The sequence below is a fragment of the Plecotus auritus genome, assembly GCF_963455305.1.
Source record: "Plecotus auritus genome assembly, chromosome: 6".
Classification (NCBI taxonomy): domain Eukaryota; kingdom Metazoa; phylum Chordata; class Mammalia; order Chiroptera; family Vespertilionidae; genus Plecotus; species Plecotus auritus.
The window spans coordinates 28,164,347-28,184,226 of NC_137773.1; the positions used below are offsets into that span (position 1 = coordinate 28,164,347).

The 19,880-nt window shown below is 42.9% G+C and overlaps 1 protein-coding gene across 4 annotated transcripts in view; it reads right to left on the minus strand.

Annotated features, from left to right (window-relative positions):
• Positions 1 to 19,880, minus strand: part of ARHGAP26 (Rho GTPase activating protein 26) — a 428,404-nt gene that overhangs the window by 285,470 nt on the left and 123,054 nt on the right. For all 4 annotated transcript variants that reach the window (XM_080672378.1, XM_080672379.1, XM_080672377.1 and 1 more), the window contains exons 6-9: positions 17,680 to 17,790; positions 7,592 to 7,696; positions 5,919 to 6,048; positions 2,220 to 2,320 (exon numbers count right to left, since the gene is read on the minus strand). In XM_080672378.1, the coding sequence (XP_080528504.1) occupies positions 2,220 to 2,320; positions 5,919 to 6,048; positions 7,592 to 7,696; positions 17,680 to 17,790 (447 nt within the window). The remainder of the gene's footprint in view (positions 1 to 2,219; positions 2,321 to 5,918; positions 6,049 to 7,591; positions 7,697 to 17,679; positions 17,791 to 19,880) is intronic.

Genomic DNA, 19,880 nt, shown 5'->3' on the forward strand with positions numbered 1-19,880 from the left:
TCCCAGCATAGACACAGCTGATCCTTACAGCCAACTGGCCTGGAGGTCAATTCTCCCCAGTGATACCAACAACAATAAAGACTTAATTACAACAAGGCTGTACACACAGTCCACAAAGGGGTGCACCAAGAGTGTCCACCACAGGTTAACTGGGGAGGCAGACCCACTGGGCCATATTGGAAACCTAGCACACAAATCTACCTTACCAACTCAGGGAAGCAGTGAAAATGCGGCGTCAAAGAATCAGATCACAAACAAAAGAAATGGAGGAAAACAAACGACTGGATATAGAATTCAAAACCACGGTTATAAGGCTTTTCAAGAATATCCTAGAAAAGGCCGATAAATATAACGAGACCCTCGAAGATATGAAAAAGGACCAACTAGAAATTAAACATACACTGACTGAAATAAAAAATATTATACAGAGACCCAAAAACAGACAAGAGGAACACAAAAACCAAGTCAAAGAACTGAATTACAAAGAAGCAAAAAACACTCAACCGAAAAAGCAAAAAGCAAAAAAAAAAATCCAAAAAGTTGAAGATAATGTAAGAAGACTCTGGGACAACTTCAAGCATACCAACATCAGAATTATGGGGGTGCCAGAAGAAGAGAGAGAGCAAGATACTGAAAACCTATTTGAAGAAATAATGACCGAAAACTTCCCCCACCTGGTGAAAGAAATAGACTTACAAGTCCAGGAAGCCCACAGAACCCCAAACAAAAGGAATCCAAAGAGGACCACACCAAGACACATCATAATTAAAATGCCAAGAGCAAAAGACAAAGAGAGAATATTAAAAGCAGCAAGAGAAAAACAGTTAGTTACCTACAAGGGAGCACCCATACGACTGCCAGCTGACTTTTCAACAGAAACTATGCAGGCCAGACGGGAGTGGCAAGAAATTTTCAATGTGATGAATAGCAAGAACCTACCACCAAGATTACTCTACCCAGCAAAGCTATCATTCAGAATTGAAGGGCAGATAAAGAGCTTCACAGATAAGAAAAAGCTAAAGGAGTTCATCACCACCAAACCAGTATTATATGAAATGCTGAAAGGTATTCTTAAAGAAGAGGAAGAAGAAAAAAGTAAAGATAAAAATTATGAACAACAAATACATATCTATCAACAAGTGAACCTAAAAATCAAGTGAATTAAAAACCTGAGGGACAGAATAATCTGGTGAATATAATAGAATCAGGGGCATAGAAAGGGAGTGGACTGATAATTCTCAGGGGGAAAGGGGTATGGGGGGTTCATGAAGAGACTGGACAAAAATCATACACCTATGGATGAGGACAGTGGGGGGGAGGTAAGGCCAGAAGGTGGGGTGGGAAATGGGTGGAGGGGAGCTATGGGGGGAAAAAGGAGAAATAATTGTAATAATCTGAATAAAGATTTATTTAAAAAAAATAGGGCAAAAGTATGGTAATATGACTTCTAAGAGTACGTCATTAAAAAGCAATGCAGTCTCTGTTTTCATTGCTGGAATATTCACTCTTTAAACATTTAGCTGCCTAGTGGCCACCATGCTGTGAGGAAGCCCAAACTATCCCACATAGAGAGACCAGAGAGACAGGCCCTGAGACTCCAGAGAAAGAGAGGGAAGAGAAGGAGAGAGAAGGAGGTCAGGAAAAAGAAAGAAAGCTATTCTCACCAGCCTTGAGCTGCTTCAGATGCTCATTGTTCCAGCTAGAGTCACCATCTGATTGGAGCCCCAAGAAAAACCCTGAGCCCAAACCACCCAACCAAATGCTCACCAAATTCCTGACCCACAGAAACTGTGAGAAATGCTAAGAAGATTGGTATTGTTTTAAAAGTTGCTCAGTTTGGAGGTGATCCATTACACAGCAACAGATAACTGGAACATCTAAGCTGCCAAATGGCAGCCCTGTGAGTATCAAGTGAGAATGATGTAAATCCGTTTCACAGGGTGAGGTCACCCAAGAATTTCTAGCATCTAAACACATTTGACACACTTAATCCTGCATATATGTGAAATACAAGAATCTTTCTTAGTTATAATTTCTAATATAACTTAGAGCTAAGAATCATTTTGTATAAGTTACTTTTTAGGGTACTATACCTCCTGGAACTACTGTATAAAACTAAGAAAATTAGAGTGAAATATTGGAGGTGTTACTTTATACAAGCATTGTCGTTATTTGTTAGTCAAGCAAATCAAGCATGAAATTTAAAAAAATTAACTCACCCCCTTTCCTCCTGACTTTTGGTCAAATGGTACCATGGTGATCTGTTTGGAATCCCGCTGATATGTACAGTAGTGCTTCACCCAAGAAGTTCCAAAGTGACCTGCAAAGTAATATTTCCCATAAAACAACTACATATGTCCACTGTGTGCCAGGAAGACACACAACCAGTAACCCACAATGCTCACTTACCCTTAACTTGTTTTTAGGTGCACTTATATTCCCCACACCAGCTAGACTGGAACAGGCAGAAATCTGATCCCACAGGCTGGAAATGGAGCTTACACGGGCTTTCCTCAGAGACCAAGGAAGACTGTTTCCCACTAAATGCTACATCCAATGGGTCTTAAAATGTAAGGGAAGTAGAGGTTCCCTGGGGAAATTAATTCACTTTCCCATCATCAATCTCCATTTGAAGTTTTCTGTCTCTCCCCTGACAGCAGTAAGATGACTGAGGAAAGAATACAGAAAGGCTCCTCAAAGTGCTTGTCACCGCTCCCATCTGCTGCAATGACTTCATGCTTCCCACACAGCTGCTCTGCGACTATGTGCACAGACAGACAGGAGATTCTGACCTACTTCCAAGCCCCTAATTTTCACTTTAGCAGAACTCAAGAAGACTGAGAAGCAGACAAAGAGAAGGCAGAGACACCAGAGATACAGAATAGAAGTAACTGTAAGTGCCTAAATGTAACCTAAGGACTCTCCCTCAAAATTATCCCTCAGGAAAGATGGATATGCCGCCCCCCCCCCCGCCGCACTCCTCCCCCCGCCCCCCCGCCCCCCCGCCTTCAAAGTCTGACTAAGTCTCTGATTCTACCCAGTGCTTATTACTTTATTAGCCTACAAGGGCCTCAGCCAGTACTAGTCTTAGATGCTTACAGAATCACATAGCAGAAGTTGTGAAAAAATAATTATAATATGAATAGAGATTCTGCAGACATTTAATCATTCTTTTTCAGGGTGTGACTGACCATTGTAAGTGTGGGAGATTACTTAGTAAACTTAAAAATCAATACGAAAAGTGTCTATATTAGAACATCAGAGTCAAATGAAAATACCAACCATTCTAATGTATCTTTTGTGGCTTCAAGAAAAAAATTCAGTGATAGCACAACACAAAGATTCCAAAAGTGCTTGTATCTTGGACAATTTGAGCATCAAAACAAATAAGGACAGTAATGAATTTAGCCTATGAATAAAATGGGAATCCATGAGTCCATACTGACAATAGGAAGATAGATGGGTGAATGGGCAGATGGATAGATGGATGGATGGATTGGTGGGTTGGTGGGTGGGTGGGTGGGTGGATAGATAGTAAAGGAGAAAAGGAGGAAGGGGGGAGGGAAAGACAAAGGGAAGGAGGGAGAGAGAGGCAAAGTGAGGTCACTTCCATACAATATACTAAATGGCAACTGATAAATGTGGAGGAGTGGGAGAGCTGAGAAATCACTATTTTGCAACCATCATAGTAAAGATCAGTTCAGGCAGGATTTTCAGTGGAAGCTGAGTCTATGGGGGACAGGGGTGGGGATATTGACGTGGTCTTAAGCTATTTCCCCACAGACTGCTAATTAGTTACAAGGGAAAAATAGTGACTGTACAGGGAAAAACCAAACAGTACCTCGACTGGGTGATCAAAATTTACATCACCACTGAGGGGCAGATGGCCACAGAGGAGAACACAGTGTTACCTGTGTAAGATATAACCAGGGACACATAATCTGAATCTAATCTTGAGGACACATTAGCTGAACCCACACTGAAAAATTACATATATTCTTCAAAAATGTCATGACATAAAAGACTAAGAAAAGCTGAGGAAGAGTTCCAGATAAAGAAGACTAAAGTCATAACAACTAACCACAGTATGAGCTCCTGCCCTGGAGAAAAACAAAATGCTGTCTAAGGGTATTTATATGGGGACAACTAACAAAATTGGAATAGACAGTGTCATTTATATTAACTATCTTATCAAAGTTAAATTTCCTGCATATGATAACTATGGTTACATAAAAGAATATCCTTATTTTTAGAAAATATACACTGAAGTAAAAGAGCATGGTATATGCAACCTGTCCTCAAATGGTTCAGAAAAAATTAAAATTGTGTATGTATGTGTGACTATGATGTGCACACAGACACACACACCCATACAGAGAAAGAATGATATAACTATGGAAAAATGATAAAAATTCGGGCATCAGGGTAAAGGTCATACAATTGTTCTTTACAGTATTCTTGCAACCTTCTTTAAGTTTTGCATTACTTCAAATAATATTACAAAAACTTTCCAAGAAAAAATAAAGATGTATCCCAATGATATGCTCTGGGCTACTGTGTTAGAGAAATAAAACGTGGAACCAATGATAATCAAGACATTAATGCTGAAAGAGCACGTGAAGTGTTTGAATAAAACTGTACAATGTAATGTGAGAGTGCAAAAATGCAATACTAATTTTACCTATGTAAGTGAATAATATTAATAAATTAAGCATTATAAGTAGACATTTGACTATATTTTTGCAGTCCTAAGAATTTATATTTTCAAGTTCACCTTAAATTTGGGGGGACAGATCTTCTCACTGGGCAAACAAGGCATCCCCTTACATCAGGTATATATGAAACACAGAACTAAAGTAGCTTGTTTCCTACAAACCTCAACAAGCTCGTCCCTATAAGAATAAGGGACATGAAGTTCTTATCACAACCAATGCTCCAACCTCCAACCACAATACTGTCCCTGTTGTCCACAGGGAACAATTTTAAGCCCATGCAAATGCTTAGTAATCAGTGAATAGAATAATCACTGAAACCAAGTGTTCTACTTCTGCTCCATCGGGAAGCTTCCAGATGAAGACATCTGTCTAACCCAAAATCAACAGAAGGACATAAAAGCACAAAACCGGAAAAATCTGGGAGAAGTAATGTGTCCAGCCAAGAAAGCAGGAGTAGGAGACTAGGAGAAAAGCTATTCATTAAAGAAAACAATCTGCTATCTTTCCCCCCTAGTATTGCTTGCATGAATCAAGCTGGGAGTGCACAGCCTCATCAGTCATAAAGCCTTCCCCTAGGCCTAGGGCATGAATTTGAGAGTCATCACTGAAAACTCCGTGTCACCAGCACCTGGCATTTCTTTCCTGACATCGTACCAGTAAAGCAATGATGAGTCTTCTTCCTGGCTCTGGGAATGAGCTCTTGTTTCTATTTATCATAAAATGTAAGTGTTGGTATGACTTGAGGAGAAGAAGGAAAAAGCACCATGGTTGTTTGGGCCTTGCTGAAACAAGTCTCAAATGAAAACAAAATCACTAAATAGTAAGTCCACCAAAGGATATGACTGCTAATGGACAGTTAGGTCTATCAGGCAAGATTTTCCCAAGTCTTCCATGCCAAAGGTATGGTGTTCAAAGCTAAACTAAGGGGACAGGCACCTCAAGAGTTGAGAGACATGAGGGAGAAAAGAAGCACCATGGAACCTCAATGCATGCCAGTTATAAAGAAAACAGAACATGTCCCTTGGCTGTAGACAAGACTTGTGGACACCACCCTTCCCCTAGGAAACTGAACTATGAAAATACTCTCATTCACCCAAACCTGTGTTTACAAAACTTTTGGCCAGGCACCACTGGACACACCCTTCATCTTGTGGGCAAAAAGCATGCGCACACCCCAAGCTGTTGGTCGCCACAGGCACTCACGTTTCTCCTGAATGTAGAGGTACCCTTCCATGGTGTAGGGACTGATGGTCTTATGCTCCAAAGGATTCTCCTTCATTTTTTTCATCAGTGATTCCACTTCTGACCTGGTGCCTTCAAAGCGATTTCTTGTCTAGGATGAAAGGAATTATATTCAAATCCAAGAAATAAAACCCTATCCCACCTCTAACAATTCAGAACCTCAACCAATAGAATTCTTATATCTAAAAATCAGATAATTTAGTTCTAAAGTCAGCCATCTAAGAATTAGGCAAATATTCAAGAAGTATACTTTAGCCTTAAGGTCCTCTACCAGATTGTCTCTCAAACTCTAAGGACCATCAAAATCACGTAAGAAACTTGGAGTAAATGTAAATGCCCAGGCCTCACTCCTAAAGATGAAATGAGTACCTCTGGACCCAGATATGTGTATTTGAAATGAGCATCCAAGGTGATTCTGCTCCACAGGAGGGCATGCCCCCAGCTCCCCTCAGGCCTGAGGGGCTCATCCTCCAGCTGCAGGCAATGTTGGTGGCTGATATCGCAGATGGTTCCCTCCTCCAAAGGGAGCTGCCTCACTGAGGGATACTTCCTTCCCCAGGGCAGCCTGTACCCACCCAATGACTAGTCTGTGGACAAAAGGGGAAGATCCCCTTGCTTCCATTCTCACGGCTCCAAAGGCCATCCCAGCTCCAGGGCACCCAGGGCAAGGACTGAGGCCTCTGCCTCAACTGCATCTCAGCTCAACCTCTCCTGCAGGGACTTCACTCTCTCACAAGTATTTCTGCCAACACTGCTCCCTGTAAACCTGCTACGTGTAAATCTCCACTTCCGTTGGCCCTCTGAGGAAGCCAGCCAAAGGGGAAGCCATGCTTTGTGAAACCTTTTCCCAGACTCTGCAACTTCCTGTCAGAGCGAGCTGCAGGCTTCCAAAAGCCATGCAATACAACCCACATGGATGCATTTGGTTTCTTTTCTCCATAGGATCCTCTAGAGACAAAGACAATGTTCATACTAACATGGCCAGACGTGATTAAGAAGGGGGCTCAGGCCCCAGTAACTGCTAACCAAAGACCTTAGGCAGGATTCTGAGCACCAAGAGGCCCTGCTGAGTAAACCACACTGACTTGGATTTCCTCTCAGCCTTTACTAGGAGTTGAACAAGAGCACATCCTTTGAGCTGGAGGTCAGCATGTGTGCCCCACCCCTACTCCTAAACTAACTAACTCTCTCTCTCTCTCTCTCTCTCTCTCTCTCTCTCTCTCTCTCTCTCTCTCTCTCTCTCTCTCTCTCCAAGGTCTCCTGTGGCCAGGCAGCTAGATGCACAGAAGAGGGCTAGGCAAGGCAGGGCAGGGCAGGGCTGGGCTGGGCTGGGCCTTCCACAGCCAAAGGAAATCCTGACTCTGGTGCTGCAGATTTAAAACATAATCAGCAGCAGCACTTCCGAAAACATAAATAGTGCTTTGAAATAATAGAGAATAGGATGATGTTCTAATCTGTGGCCACCAAGACCCTAGAAAAGCCTGCCCCCATCTGCCCTTTGAACCAAGAAAGACTGACCCTCCCCCCTTACCTGCATTCCATCCCAGATAAGTGCTCTCTATGCAACCAGAACCATAATTTGTTTTTTCCTTCCCTTAACCGAGGAAAGGAAGTCTGTCCCTTTGCCCACTCACGTTCTGTATGCTAATGGTCAGCTGCATCTTGAAGTCGCTGAAATCCTTGGCCAGTTCATAACCGTGGTGATAGAAAGTGAAAAGTCCTTGCAAGAATGCCAGTAGCTGCAATGAGGTAGAAGGGCAGAGTTCACCACATAAGTAGGCCAAAGAGATTATTATGTAGTTGTATCTGAGTTCCCAAACCCAGTTGAAAATCTAGAATAAAGTAATAAAATGACTATCACTTACTGAGCACTATTTGTATTCCAGACACGGTAACTTTATGTGCACTGTCTCACTGAGCACTCACAGCAACCTATTAGGTACGTACCATTGTTATCTTCATTTTCATAATGAGGAGGTAGACTCAGAGATGTCAAGTAACTTGCCCCAAAACACACAGTAAGTGGCAGCCAGGATTTGAAGCCAAATCTCCTTGACAACAACACCCAAGCTCTTACCCTGTGAGCCTCACCACCTCTTAAGATAAACATTTCGTCAGAAAAGTAAAGACCAGAGCTCCAAGTTAGTCTTCTCCTAATACGTTTGTAATACCAGGTTACTGTGCAGAAGTGTGTGGTTACATTGATAACCAACAAGAAAGAAAGAAAAGGAAGCTGGTATATTCTGAATCTGAAGTCTAACAAGCAAAGTCAAACCAAAAAAAATCATCCAGCCCTAACTGGTTTGGCTCAGTGGATAGAGCATCGGCCTGCAGACTCAAGGGTCCCAGGTTCGATTCCAGTCAAGGGCATGTACGTTGGCTGTAGGCACATCCCCAGTAGGGGGTGTGCAGGAGGCAGCTGATCAATGTCTCTCTCATCGATGTTCCTAACTCTCTATCCCTCTCCCTTCCTCTCTGTAAAAAATCAATAAAATATATTAAAAAAATAAAAATAAAAATAAAAAATCATCCAGGTCAGACTTCAGCTCAAGTGTGCTTCTCAGCTTTCCCTCAACTATTCAAAAGTAAGCACTATGGATTCCTTTATTAAAATACTCCCACGGCCGAAACCGGTTTGGCTCAGTGGATGTCGGCCTGCGGACTGAAAGGTCCCGGGTTCGATTCCGGTCAAGGGCATGTACCTTGGTTGCGGGCACATCCTCAGTGGAGGCGGCTGATCGATGTTTCTCTCTCATCAATGTTTCTAGCTCTCTATCCCTCTCCCTTCCTCTCTGTGAAATATCAATAAAATATATTTTTAAAAAAAATACTCCCACGTTCCCACATTTTTAGGTACAAAGGTTTCCCTAAATTCTCATTTAAATTGCCTTGGGCTAAAGGTAAACCCATTCATTGTTTAGTCTTTTTTTAAAATTTTTTTATAATTTTAAAATTTTTTTTTAAATTGTTATTTTTTACATACGTGTCCTTATTCCCCCATAACCCCCCACCCCCCACTTATGCCCCACCCCCTTGTTGTCTGTGTCCATTGATTAGGCTCATATGCATGCACACAAGTCCCTTGGTTGATCTCTCCCCCTTACCCCCACCCTCCCCTACCTTCCCTGAGGTATGACGTGCTATTCGACGTTTCTTGTCTTTAGTCTTGTCTTTAGTGAAGAGTGCAAACATCTGTCCACTAAAATTCTTATAAGAGGCCTTCATATACTTAACAACTATTAATGTCCTTGCCCTGGGCCCCTGCCAGCCTTCCCTTCTCCAGCGGAATAAACGTCCCTTTGGTCTTTTCTCTGAGCCTAGGTGCAAGCCTCAAGGCTGCCCTGGGCCCTCCCCGAGTTCTACACATCTTGCCTCAGTTCCAAACCTCAATCTGAAAAAGGATTATAGTCAGAGCTTGAACAAGGTTTAGAAGAACCAGAACTTCACTTCTATCCTAGGCTCAGTTCTACTGAATTTGGGGACCCATACCCGTTCTAACTGGAACTTCAATGCTGACTCACATGTTTTAAATGGTCCACTCTGACCTCTCTGATCTGCCTCTACCACATGTTACATCAGACACAGTTGCTTTACTTTATGTTGTATTTAGTTTTTCTGTCCCTAAATGAAGATACCTTTACTTATTAACTGTGGTCTCACTTATTTTCACCTAAGTCTCCTTTTCTGAGAGTCAGCCCTAATAATGGGGGAACTCATTCCACACTACTACTCTCCCACCATGCTTGTGACAGAAATGGAAAGCACCAAGGTATGTGCAACGCTAACTGAGATCAGGGGAAAGACCTGTCTTTGGGCTGGGCCTGTGGCTCAGCCCAGTTTATCAAAGATCTCTGTACTAGGAAGTCAGACAAAATCCAGCTTACAACAATGTAGTACCTTGACTTTCCACTGCCACTGCCCCTGCATCACCCATCCCCTGAGATCCTCATGGAAGGAGGGGGAGCAGGCATTGCTGGATCCTCTGGCTGTAAAAAAAAAAATCATCTAGTGGCACCACAGACAGATCCCTAACCTAAGTCAATGAATGGGCGGTAAGGTACATAGAGTCACCAAAGACTAATGACAAACGCTTGCTTCAAGGATGACCAAGCCTTTGGACTTACTCTATGTAGAATACTTTTTTGAGAAGGCCCATACTTTTCCTTCTAGATGGCTCCAGTAATGAAGGGGCTCAGATGACAAACCTAGTGTCGGTTTTCACAATGAAAACTCTTCTAGCTCTTCCCTCACTGCTGTCCTTGAATGCTGTGCCCATCACTTTTCCGAGGCACTGAACTATTCCCTACAGGAGAATAAAGCAGAAGATAAGCAGCTAGTTCTAAGGTCATTCCTCCTATTAACTCTGATTTATCCTTCCCTTAAAGTCAACAAAGCCTCTCTTGAGCAGAGTAATTAAATATCTCAAACAGCTCACTAAGATGCCACCGGGCACACACACAAGCGCTCCAAAGGCAGAGTTACTATATTTATTTTGGTTTTCACTTCCTTTGGTATCATGCCTTATCACCCATTTTTCTATGGAAAGTGATTCCTTAGACATTGCTACCTTTGGCCCATTTTCCCTTCTTTCTCCCCCATGTAACATCTTTTCTCTTTACCCCACCTGCTGACATACCCTTCCCACAAACCGTATGAACCTTGAATCTGTTACCCGGTGGGAAATGAAAGTCCATTCCTGGGGGTGCCAGGCGAGGCACGGAGAAGGACTCCAGAGATGGAAATATCTGTCTGCCTCAAAGAAATGTTTCAACTCAAACACACAGAGGAAGAGCTTGCTGCAACCTCACCTGCTTGTCAGACAAAAGAAGCCAGTATGGCCACCCAAGCTCCTCCCTGAATAGTCACAGAACAACCAAGACCTTCCCCACCTCCCTTTGCCTGCACCTTCATCGTTGTGTTCCTCAGGAAATACCTGTAAAAAAAAAAATCCATTCCTAGCTGACAACATTGATCTAATTTATTTATTTTTAAATAAGCAAAAATGCAACTCCTTCATTTTAGTGGGCTGCATCACTCTGGACTATCTGATAACTTTAGGTTGTTTCCATTTATAGAATAGAGCTATCGTTATGGGTTAAATTGTGTCTACAACCCTGCCCCTCCAGCCAAAAGATATGTTTAAGTCCTGAGTGCCATACCTCAAAATGTGATTTTATTTAGAAACGGGGTCTTTACAGAAGTAATCAAGTTAAAATGAAGCCATTAGGCCTTAATCTAAAATGACTGGTATCCTTACAAAAGGGACACAGAGAAATGGGACACAGAAACTCACAGGGAAGATGAGGGATAGGACAGATGCATCTTTAATTTGAGGAATGACAAATACTGCCAGCAAACCACCAGAAACTGGGAAGAGGAAAGCAAGAATCATTTCCCTGCAGGTTTCAGAGGGAACATGCCCTATCGACACCTTGACCTTAGACTTCTTGCCTTTTACACTATGAGGCATTACATTTCTGTTGCTCTAAGATACCTGGTTGTGGTACCTGTCTACAGGAAACCCAGCAAACTACTGTAGCTGCCAAGAAGCATTGATTCATACAAAAAAGGACAGACAGTAGTATGATGAAAAGCTGGGCTGGGTAGGTCATGTAACTGCCTTTAGCTCATCTTTTACAGGAGAAGAACAATAATGCTACCTACACTGGGCTGTGTACACACTGAGATCATCTATGAAATGGGCTTAGATTAGCACACAAGTGCCAGCAGGAGCTGCTCAGCAAGAGAGATAATCACACTGATGTGTTAGAAGATGCACTGTGCTAACAGTCCAGGCTGGACTGAGAAGGCGGAACAGGACAGAATGCAACAGACCAAAGAGAAAGGACAAAGACCTGCCATGGGGCAGGAGCAGTGAGAAATGATAGGAAGGCACAGCACCAAGAACACTCAGGAGATGGAACTCAAGAGGATGCAGCATCTGACACGTGAGAATGAGTTCTCTGTAGCACTGGGTAACCTTCAATTATGAAAACGTGGGGAACAGACGGAGCAGGGCTTCACCTTCATGAAGTCAGTACATCATAATCTGTGATCCAAATGTCCAGAACATTTAGTACCTCAACAAGAAAATGAAGGCTTCCAGGGTGCACACACACAAAAAGATGTATGTATAGTTCAGACCCCAGAAGTCTGATTTTTCTTCCTTGGAACACTAAAATTTTGTTTCTTTTTCTGAAGGTCAATTACATCCTGGTACGTGAAGTTACTTTCTAAGAAACAAATGAACATAGTCAATGGGCATGGGAGCTCCTTGAGTGGTTAGAAGAGTCCTTTCATTGCAACCAACTCAAACTATAAATACCAACCCATTTACTGAATGTGACCTTGAAGAAGTAAATAAATGTGCTTCCACTCCTTCATCTGAAAACAGATATAAAAATAGTACCTACCCTCCCAGATATTATAAGGACTGGATGACAATGTAGGTAATGTATGTGATACCGGCACAGGACACACAGTTTCAGCCAGTATCAATTGTTATTTCATGTTCTTTTGTACAATGTAGGCCAGTGGCTCAAACTTTAATATGCAGCAGAATCACCTAAAGGACTTACTAAAATACAGATTACTGGGCCCCCACCTGCCAATTTTGGGCTTGGATGGAGCCTGAGAATTTGTATTTCTAAGACTTTGAGGACCACCGATCTTGCCAGTGGCATTTTCCTTCCATGAGTCTCTTCTCCACAGCTCCTGAAACCACTGGCCTGTCTGGAAGATGGTGTATTCACAAACAAGAACTCCTGTAGAAAAGTGAAGGTTCAACATCTGCATCCTATACCCAGACTCTCAACCGACCCATTTAATTTAATGTGGGCAACTCTCTTCAATCTAACATGAGACCAGAATTATTTTTTTCATTAGGTTTCCAGGTGCCTCACCTTTATGACTTAAGGAACATCTGCAAACCACAATGGTTTTCTACTCTTTCAACTGTTCTGGCACTTCTATACCATCCATCCTGTCCAATCTGGCACTAAACTGCCTGCTGCCTTGGCAACCCGTCTCCTGTATGCATCTTGCTTCCCCAGTGAGGTTGTGAGCTCTTCACACACAGCTGCTGGGTCTTCAGCATTTCCTATGGTAATCAGTAAATAAATGCTTTTAGATTTACTAAAAAATAATGAACTAACTGCCCTAGTTGGGTTGGCTCAGTGGTAGAGCATCGGCCTGCGGGCTGAAGGGTCCCGGGTTCGATTCCAGTCAAGGGCACATACCCGGGTTGCAGGCTCAATCCTCAGTAGGGGGCATGCAGGAGGCAGCCAATCAATGATTCTCGTCATTGATATTTCCATCTCTCTCTCCCTTTTCCTTCCTCTCTGAAATTAATAAAAATATATTTTTAAAAATAAAAATAAATAATTAGATGCTAATTAACAATTATACAATAAATATATAAAATTGTGTGCTAATTAGATTAGCTCTGTTCTAAGCATCTTACATGGACAAACTCAGTTAATCCTCATAACATCTTGATATGGTTAAGGTGGTATTATTTACCCATTTTGCAGATGAGGGAACTGAGGCTCAGAGGAACAAATAACTTCCCCCAAGAACACACAGCTAGAAAATGGCTGAGTTGGGATTTAAATCTAGGCAGTCTGGCTCTAGAGCGCTCAACAATGATGCTATACTGCCTCTCAAAAGAATCAAGAACTGATATACTACAGCAGAATGCCAGTACATAGAAGGATAAAACCTTGTAGATTTCTTGGGGGAGGGAGAGACAAACAGGAAAAGGAGGAAGAGAAGGAGAAGAAGGAGGAAGAGGAGGAAAGCCCACCTAAGTCAGCAGACTCACCCAGCTGAGCCTAGCCTAGATTGGATGAACCCTACAGAGATATAAAAATAAATGCCTATTCTTTATGAGGTTTTGTGGTTGTCAGCCAGCAATGGCTAAAAAATACAATATCTGATTCACTAGGAATACCTACTGAGAGATCAAAGTGGCAAAAAAACTCAGCTCAAAAATGTAGCATGGGCCAATTAAAATGCAACTCATCCAAATTAGGCAACTATAGAGTAATATTAATCAGCATATTATACATAACATAAGGATGATTAGAATCGCAATGTGTTTTTTTCCCCACTAGAAATTCTAGTAAAAGCAAAGAAAAATTCCAAAGGCAAATTCTGAGACAGCATTTTCATTCCTGCCGACCACAGGAAACAGTCTTCGGTAAACCACTGATTGAAAGCCTGGCTTTCACACCTCTATGCCCTAAGCAGAGAAACCAACAAGCTCGATTTCCCTGACAGATGGCTTCTCCCACCTGGCACACCCCACTGTGGCAGAGACCACTGCTACCGTGTTCCCCCGAAAATAAGACATCCTCCGAAAATAAGACCTACTTACAGGTTTCCTTCTGAGTGAAATATAAGGCATCCCCTGAAAATAAGGCCCAGGCTCTGTCTCAGAATGGAAATTAATTTACTGTAAACTGGTCGCTAGGGCCGCCCCGACTGGCGTCTAGCAACCAGTGACATTACGCGGAGTCCTGACGTCACTTCTGTGTGGAGGTGGAGCGGAGGTCGAGTGAGCGGTGAGCGCGGGGCGGGAGAGAGGAGGAGTCTTTCACAGATGCGTGTAGAAGAACAGGAGGATTAGAGCGGACGGGACGCGGCGAAGGTGGTGAGTGCTGGTCTGTCTCTGGTGACACTACCTGATGCTCACGGCTGCCTTCATGATGACTGAAGGTTCTCAGTCAGTGGCAGACCCTGCTCCAGCCCAGATCCAGGCCCCAGCAAGCCCAGTGACAGTCCCCAGGCAGGCCCCAGGGGGTAAATGTCTGATAAAAGGGTAGAGGGGATGTCTGGTGAAGGTGTTCAGTGGCACAGGGGTGGGGGGAGGGGGATCACTTAAAATGACACAGGAGGATCAGAGGGGGCAATCAAAATGACACAGGAGGATCAGAGGGGACAATCAAAATGACACAGGAGGATCAAAAGGGGTTACTAAAATGGTAATCCCCCCTCTGATTCTCCTGTGCCATTTTGATTCCCCCCTTGATCCCCCCTGTGTCATTTTGAGTGATCCCCCTCCCCCCACCTTGATACCCCAATTCCTTTTTTTTTTTTTACCCCTAGAAATGAGCGCAAAAAGAAAAAGCTACTCCATGGAGTACAAGAAAGGAATCATGGAAGACACTTGGGGCCAAAATCTTACTGCTTTCTGCAAAGAGAAGATGTTGAGTATCCGACTGGTCTGAAAATGGCGAGCAGAGTATGGTAACCTCATTGAACAAGTGGACAAGGGAAATGCTAAAAAGCGCAAGTGTGGATCAGGTCAGCAACCATTATTTTCCGAGCTGGAAGACCTGATCTGTGAATGGGCTGTTGACAGGAGAGCAAAGGCTTTGGTTGTGAATAGGGCTCAGATTCAAGAATTTGCCCTTGCAATGGCACCACAGTTTGACATAGCCCCGAAGACTTCAAAGCATCACAGCACTGGCTGGATAATTTCCTTCAGCAAAGTGAACTGTCTTTAAGAAGATCTACAACATTGTTTAGGTTGGAAGATACTCAAGTTATTAAGCGAGCACTTGCATTCAAGTCCTTTATTGATGATGCTGACTTCTCTAAATACAATCTTTCCAACATGATTGCTATGGATGAAACTGCAGTGTTTATGGGCCAATCATCTCAAACAACAATTGAACAGTGGGGTGCCTCCTTAGTGTACATTTCCTCCACTGCTTACAAAAGTGCACGTGTTTCCTGTATTTTGGCAATTCGTCTGAATGGCACTAAAATCCCACCTTTAATCATTTCTGAGGGCAAGAAGGAAAAGATTGAACGTGTTTTGGGCGTTTTTATTCCTGAAATTGAAAAAGCCTGGGCCACACAAGCAGTTATAAGGAAGTGGGTCGATTTAATGCTGCCGCTTGTTATGCGAGGGAGCCAAAGAGGTCGGCTAGTCTGGGATGCAGCCAGCACTCACCGCGCTAAAGACATGAAGATATTTCTTCACGAAAGAAAAATAGATCAGATAATGATTCCCGCAGGAATGACGGCCTATCTCCAGACTCTTGATGTTGCAATAAACAAGCCATTCAAAGACAATTTGCACATGGAAATTAATGACTACATTGAAAATAGAATGGAGAGAAATCAGCGTGGAAACTTTGTGAAACCTAAACTGCAAGAAGTTGTGACTTGGGTGAAGAATTCATGGGAGAAAATCACTGACAGTTGCATTGCAAATGCACTGCGAGCAAGGCTACCTTGACAAGAAGTACTCATTTAAAGACAGTGCTATTTCTAAACATGAGAGATTTGGTCACTGATTCTGAAAGAAATGGAGTCACAAGAAATTCACCAGGAAATTCAGGAATTGGATTGTTATGATGATGTTCCAGAAGATGATGACATGATTTTCATTGAATAAATGAGTAAATTCTTGATACAGTAGGATTCACAGTTTGTCTGGTTTGTGTTGACAACTACTGTACTACCGTACCGTATACAGGTAATAAATTTCCTTTATTTTCATTTAACAATAAATGTGTACCGTATTCTTCTTCATGGAAAAATAAGACATCCCCTGAAAATAAGACCTAGCGTGTCTTTGGGGGCAAAAATTAATATAAGACACTGTCTTATTTTCGGGGAAACACGGTAGATAGGAAGCTGGCTCTAAAGTTTCCAATATTCAGATAGAAGACTGAAGTAATTAAGGATTTTTAAAACTTTGCCAGACAAGGTGACCGCGAGTGAAATTCCAGTATAGTAAAAGATGTCAGCATCAAATTCCAAAGCCACCTGGAGCCTTGAAAAAACTATCAGCAAGTCTACCTGCCTAAAAAGCATCCCAAAAGTTTATAAATTAGACATGGGGTACAAAACACTCTTTACTTAAAAAAAAAATAGTCATTTTCTTTCCGTTTCTTATAATTTTATTCTTATTTGCTTAAGAGAATTACTCTTTCTTAACTCTAGGTCGATAAGAATCTTATGTGGATAGAGATCCCAGGTCTAAATCAGAAGCTGCATTTTGACTGAAAAATGCAAGATCTGAAAGAGTTTTGAGTTGAGACCCTTATGATCTTCTGGTGTTTCTATGAAGCCTTCTGAACAGTGCCAGGGTGGGATGGGGCAGCTTCATGCATGTAACTACAACCACGATGGGGTGGCCTAAACCAAAGCCAGACTTGTTCCCACACTACAACCTTTCATGGCCACAGAGACACTGCCCAAGTATAAATCCCACCACAGTGCATCCAGTGACTCTGGTTATAACCAATAGAGTGAGAAATCACACTATAAAGCATCTTTTAAGGTATCAGTGGGATGAAGAGGTGCTTTGAACTCAGAAGGCAAAAGAGAAAGGTCTGTACATTCTCCTATTTCGTGGGTTACTACTACCTTTGGATTATTTGAGGGAGACAGGAAGGGGGGAGGGAGGAAGAAAGTGTAATCACTATTGATTGGCAAGATGAAAAATCCACTCCTCCCTTATTGTCACTAATTCCACCTGCAAACCAGACAGGACCACTCAGGGTGGCTAGAAGAATGCACTGCCACCGTACCTGGAGTTGTATGGGAATGACCACAGGAAAAACCCAGGGAGGCCAGACTGAGAAAGCTCTGTTCTTTACCAGAAGGCCCAGCATCAGGGCTGGGCAACCTCTTCATCAATAGCTTAGATCGCTTGCCACCTAAGTAGCTGGAATAAGGGATGGGGATGAAAGCATCTACTTACAGGCTCCACGAATTCAAACATCTTCCTCTCTTGGACTTCCTGCACCTTGAAGACATACTCCAGAGATACTTCATAGAAATGTTGCCGGACCAGGTCCACTTGACTGTCTGCCTACAAATAGGATGGAATTTTGGAGAAAAATCAAGTCACCTCCTAAGGAGAACATTCAACAAGCAAGCCAGAAAAATCTCTGAAGATAGTTTTTAAAAACAAATCAAACAGAAATAAGAATAATGATAATAGTTAGATGAGCACTTAACTTTGTGCCAGGCGCTGTGCCATACCTATACATATGTTACCTTATTCAAACCTCATTGATTCTAGTTATTTAATACTCATGAAATTCCTAAAAAGAAGATATTATCTTTACCTCTAATTTACAAGAGGAAAATGAAGTACAGGGCAGAGCTGGGACTTCTGTCCTGGTTGATGTGCCTCCAAGGCTCTTGATTGTCTTTGAACCACTAGGCAGTACCGCCTCCCTACACTGAGTTCCCTGACTATCCCACAGCCCTGATGTCCTCTCAGCCAACTGAGACTGCAACTGGGAAAAGGGTCATTCTGACAATCGGCAAAGTGCCTCCTGCAGTCAGGCAGGATGAAGGAGCCAGAAGAAAAGTCCTCTGAGAAAAACAGCACCGCCCAGCATCAGGCAGAGAGCTGGCAGAGCAAATGCCTGGGTTGGAGCTGCAGCTCTATCCTTGTCTAGCTGGTGAGACCGGCTCAAGTCCGTGGCTCTCTGGGTCTCTTCCCCACACCTGGAGGGTGGAAATGAAAATATCTGCCCTTGCTCTGAGCAGAGCTGTTTCAAAGATAAAATGAGCTAAAGGATGCAAACAATTTGAAAACCACGAAGTGTTCTGTTATTATCAGCAGGGACATCAGAATAGATGGGTTTCTATGCCTGCTCCTACCCTAAACCAGCCACATCATCTCAGGCATTTACACTCCTCTCCTAACTGCTCTCCCCGCTTTCATTCTCAATCCCTCCCTCCCCTTCCAATCCAGAATACCTTCCCTAAAATCTAAATCAGATGTTCTCACAGACCCTTCAATGCCTTCTTCTAGCCTCCACCATGGTCTGCAAGACCCAGTGTGACCTGCCCACCCGTTCCACTTCACCTCCTCCCACCCCAACCCACCCTCACTGTGCTCCAGCCACTCTGGGCTCCTCGCTGCCCTCCAGCACTCCAAATCTCGGTCTTGTCTCGCAACTTTTGCACTTGGTGTCCCTTCTGCCTGAAAAGCTCTTCCCCTAGATAAATATCCATTTTTTTAAACTACAGTACACAATAAGAAATACCTTTGGCATTATATCTAATAAATATCTATAATAATAAAAGCATAATATGCTAATTAGACCAGATGTCCTTCCGGATGACCTTCCAGACAAAGCCGGGCTACAAGAGAAGCCCGGGTCCTGGGTGCCTACCGGCGGCCAGAGGGAAGCTGGTGCCGGCAGCTGGGGGGAAGGAAGGCCTACTCTTGCACAAATTTCATACATCGGGCCTCTAGTACATTTATAATTAAATACAAAACACTTCCATATTTTTCATTCTGTCCCAGCCTACTCTACTCTATTTTATAACCCAGTCATTCAGGTTCCACAATTATGGACCACTACCCCAACTTTTTCCTTAGCTCACTCCTTCTCATCCTTCTGGTCTCCATTCAAGTGTTACCTACTCAGAGCAGCCTTTGTTAACGACATTATTTTAGATGAGTTACCTCAGGGAGCCTCCATCCTCTCTCCCACTTTATTTCCTTATTACTATGTAACATTATTATTTATTCCTCTCTTTCCTTGTGTACTGACTACTGGAATATAAAGTCGTAAGAGCAAAGACCTTGTCTCATTTTTCTACTTTTCTATCCCAGTCCCCTGAGGGTGCCTGACCCATAGTAAAGCATTTAGCGGACACTTGAGGAATGAATGAATTGATCTCTATGTGACCCTCAGGACCCCACTCTCAGAACAGACAGATAACTGAATGTGATTCCAAAGGAAAAGGAAGAAAAAATCCTAAATGGAATGGTATGTGTCTCCTGCCAATGCCCCCACTCATCTGGGCCATAGAATTCACCACATCCTTAGCTCCCCCTGCAATGGAATCATAAGCCAGAATTCCAACCCACCCAGCAAGCCACTCAAGACTGTTTCCCTGCTACTTGAGAAACTAAATCTACCAGTTTGTCTGAGA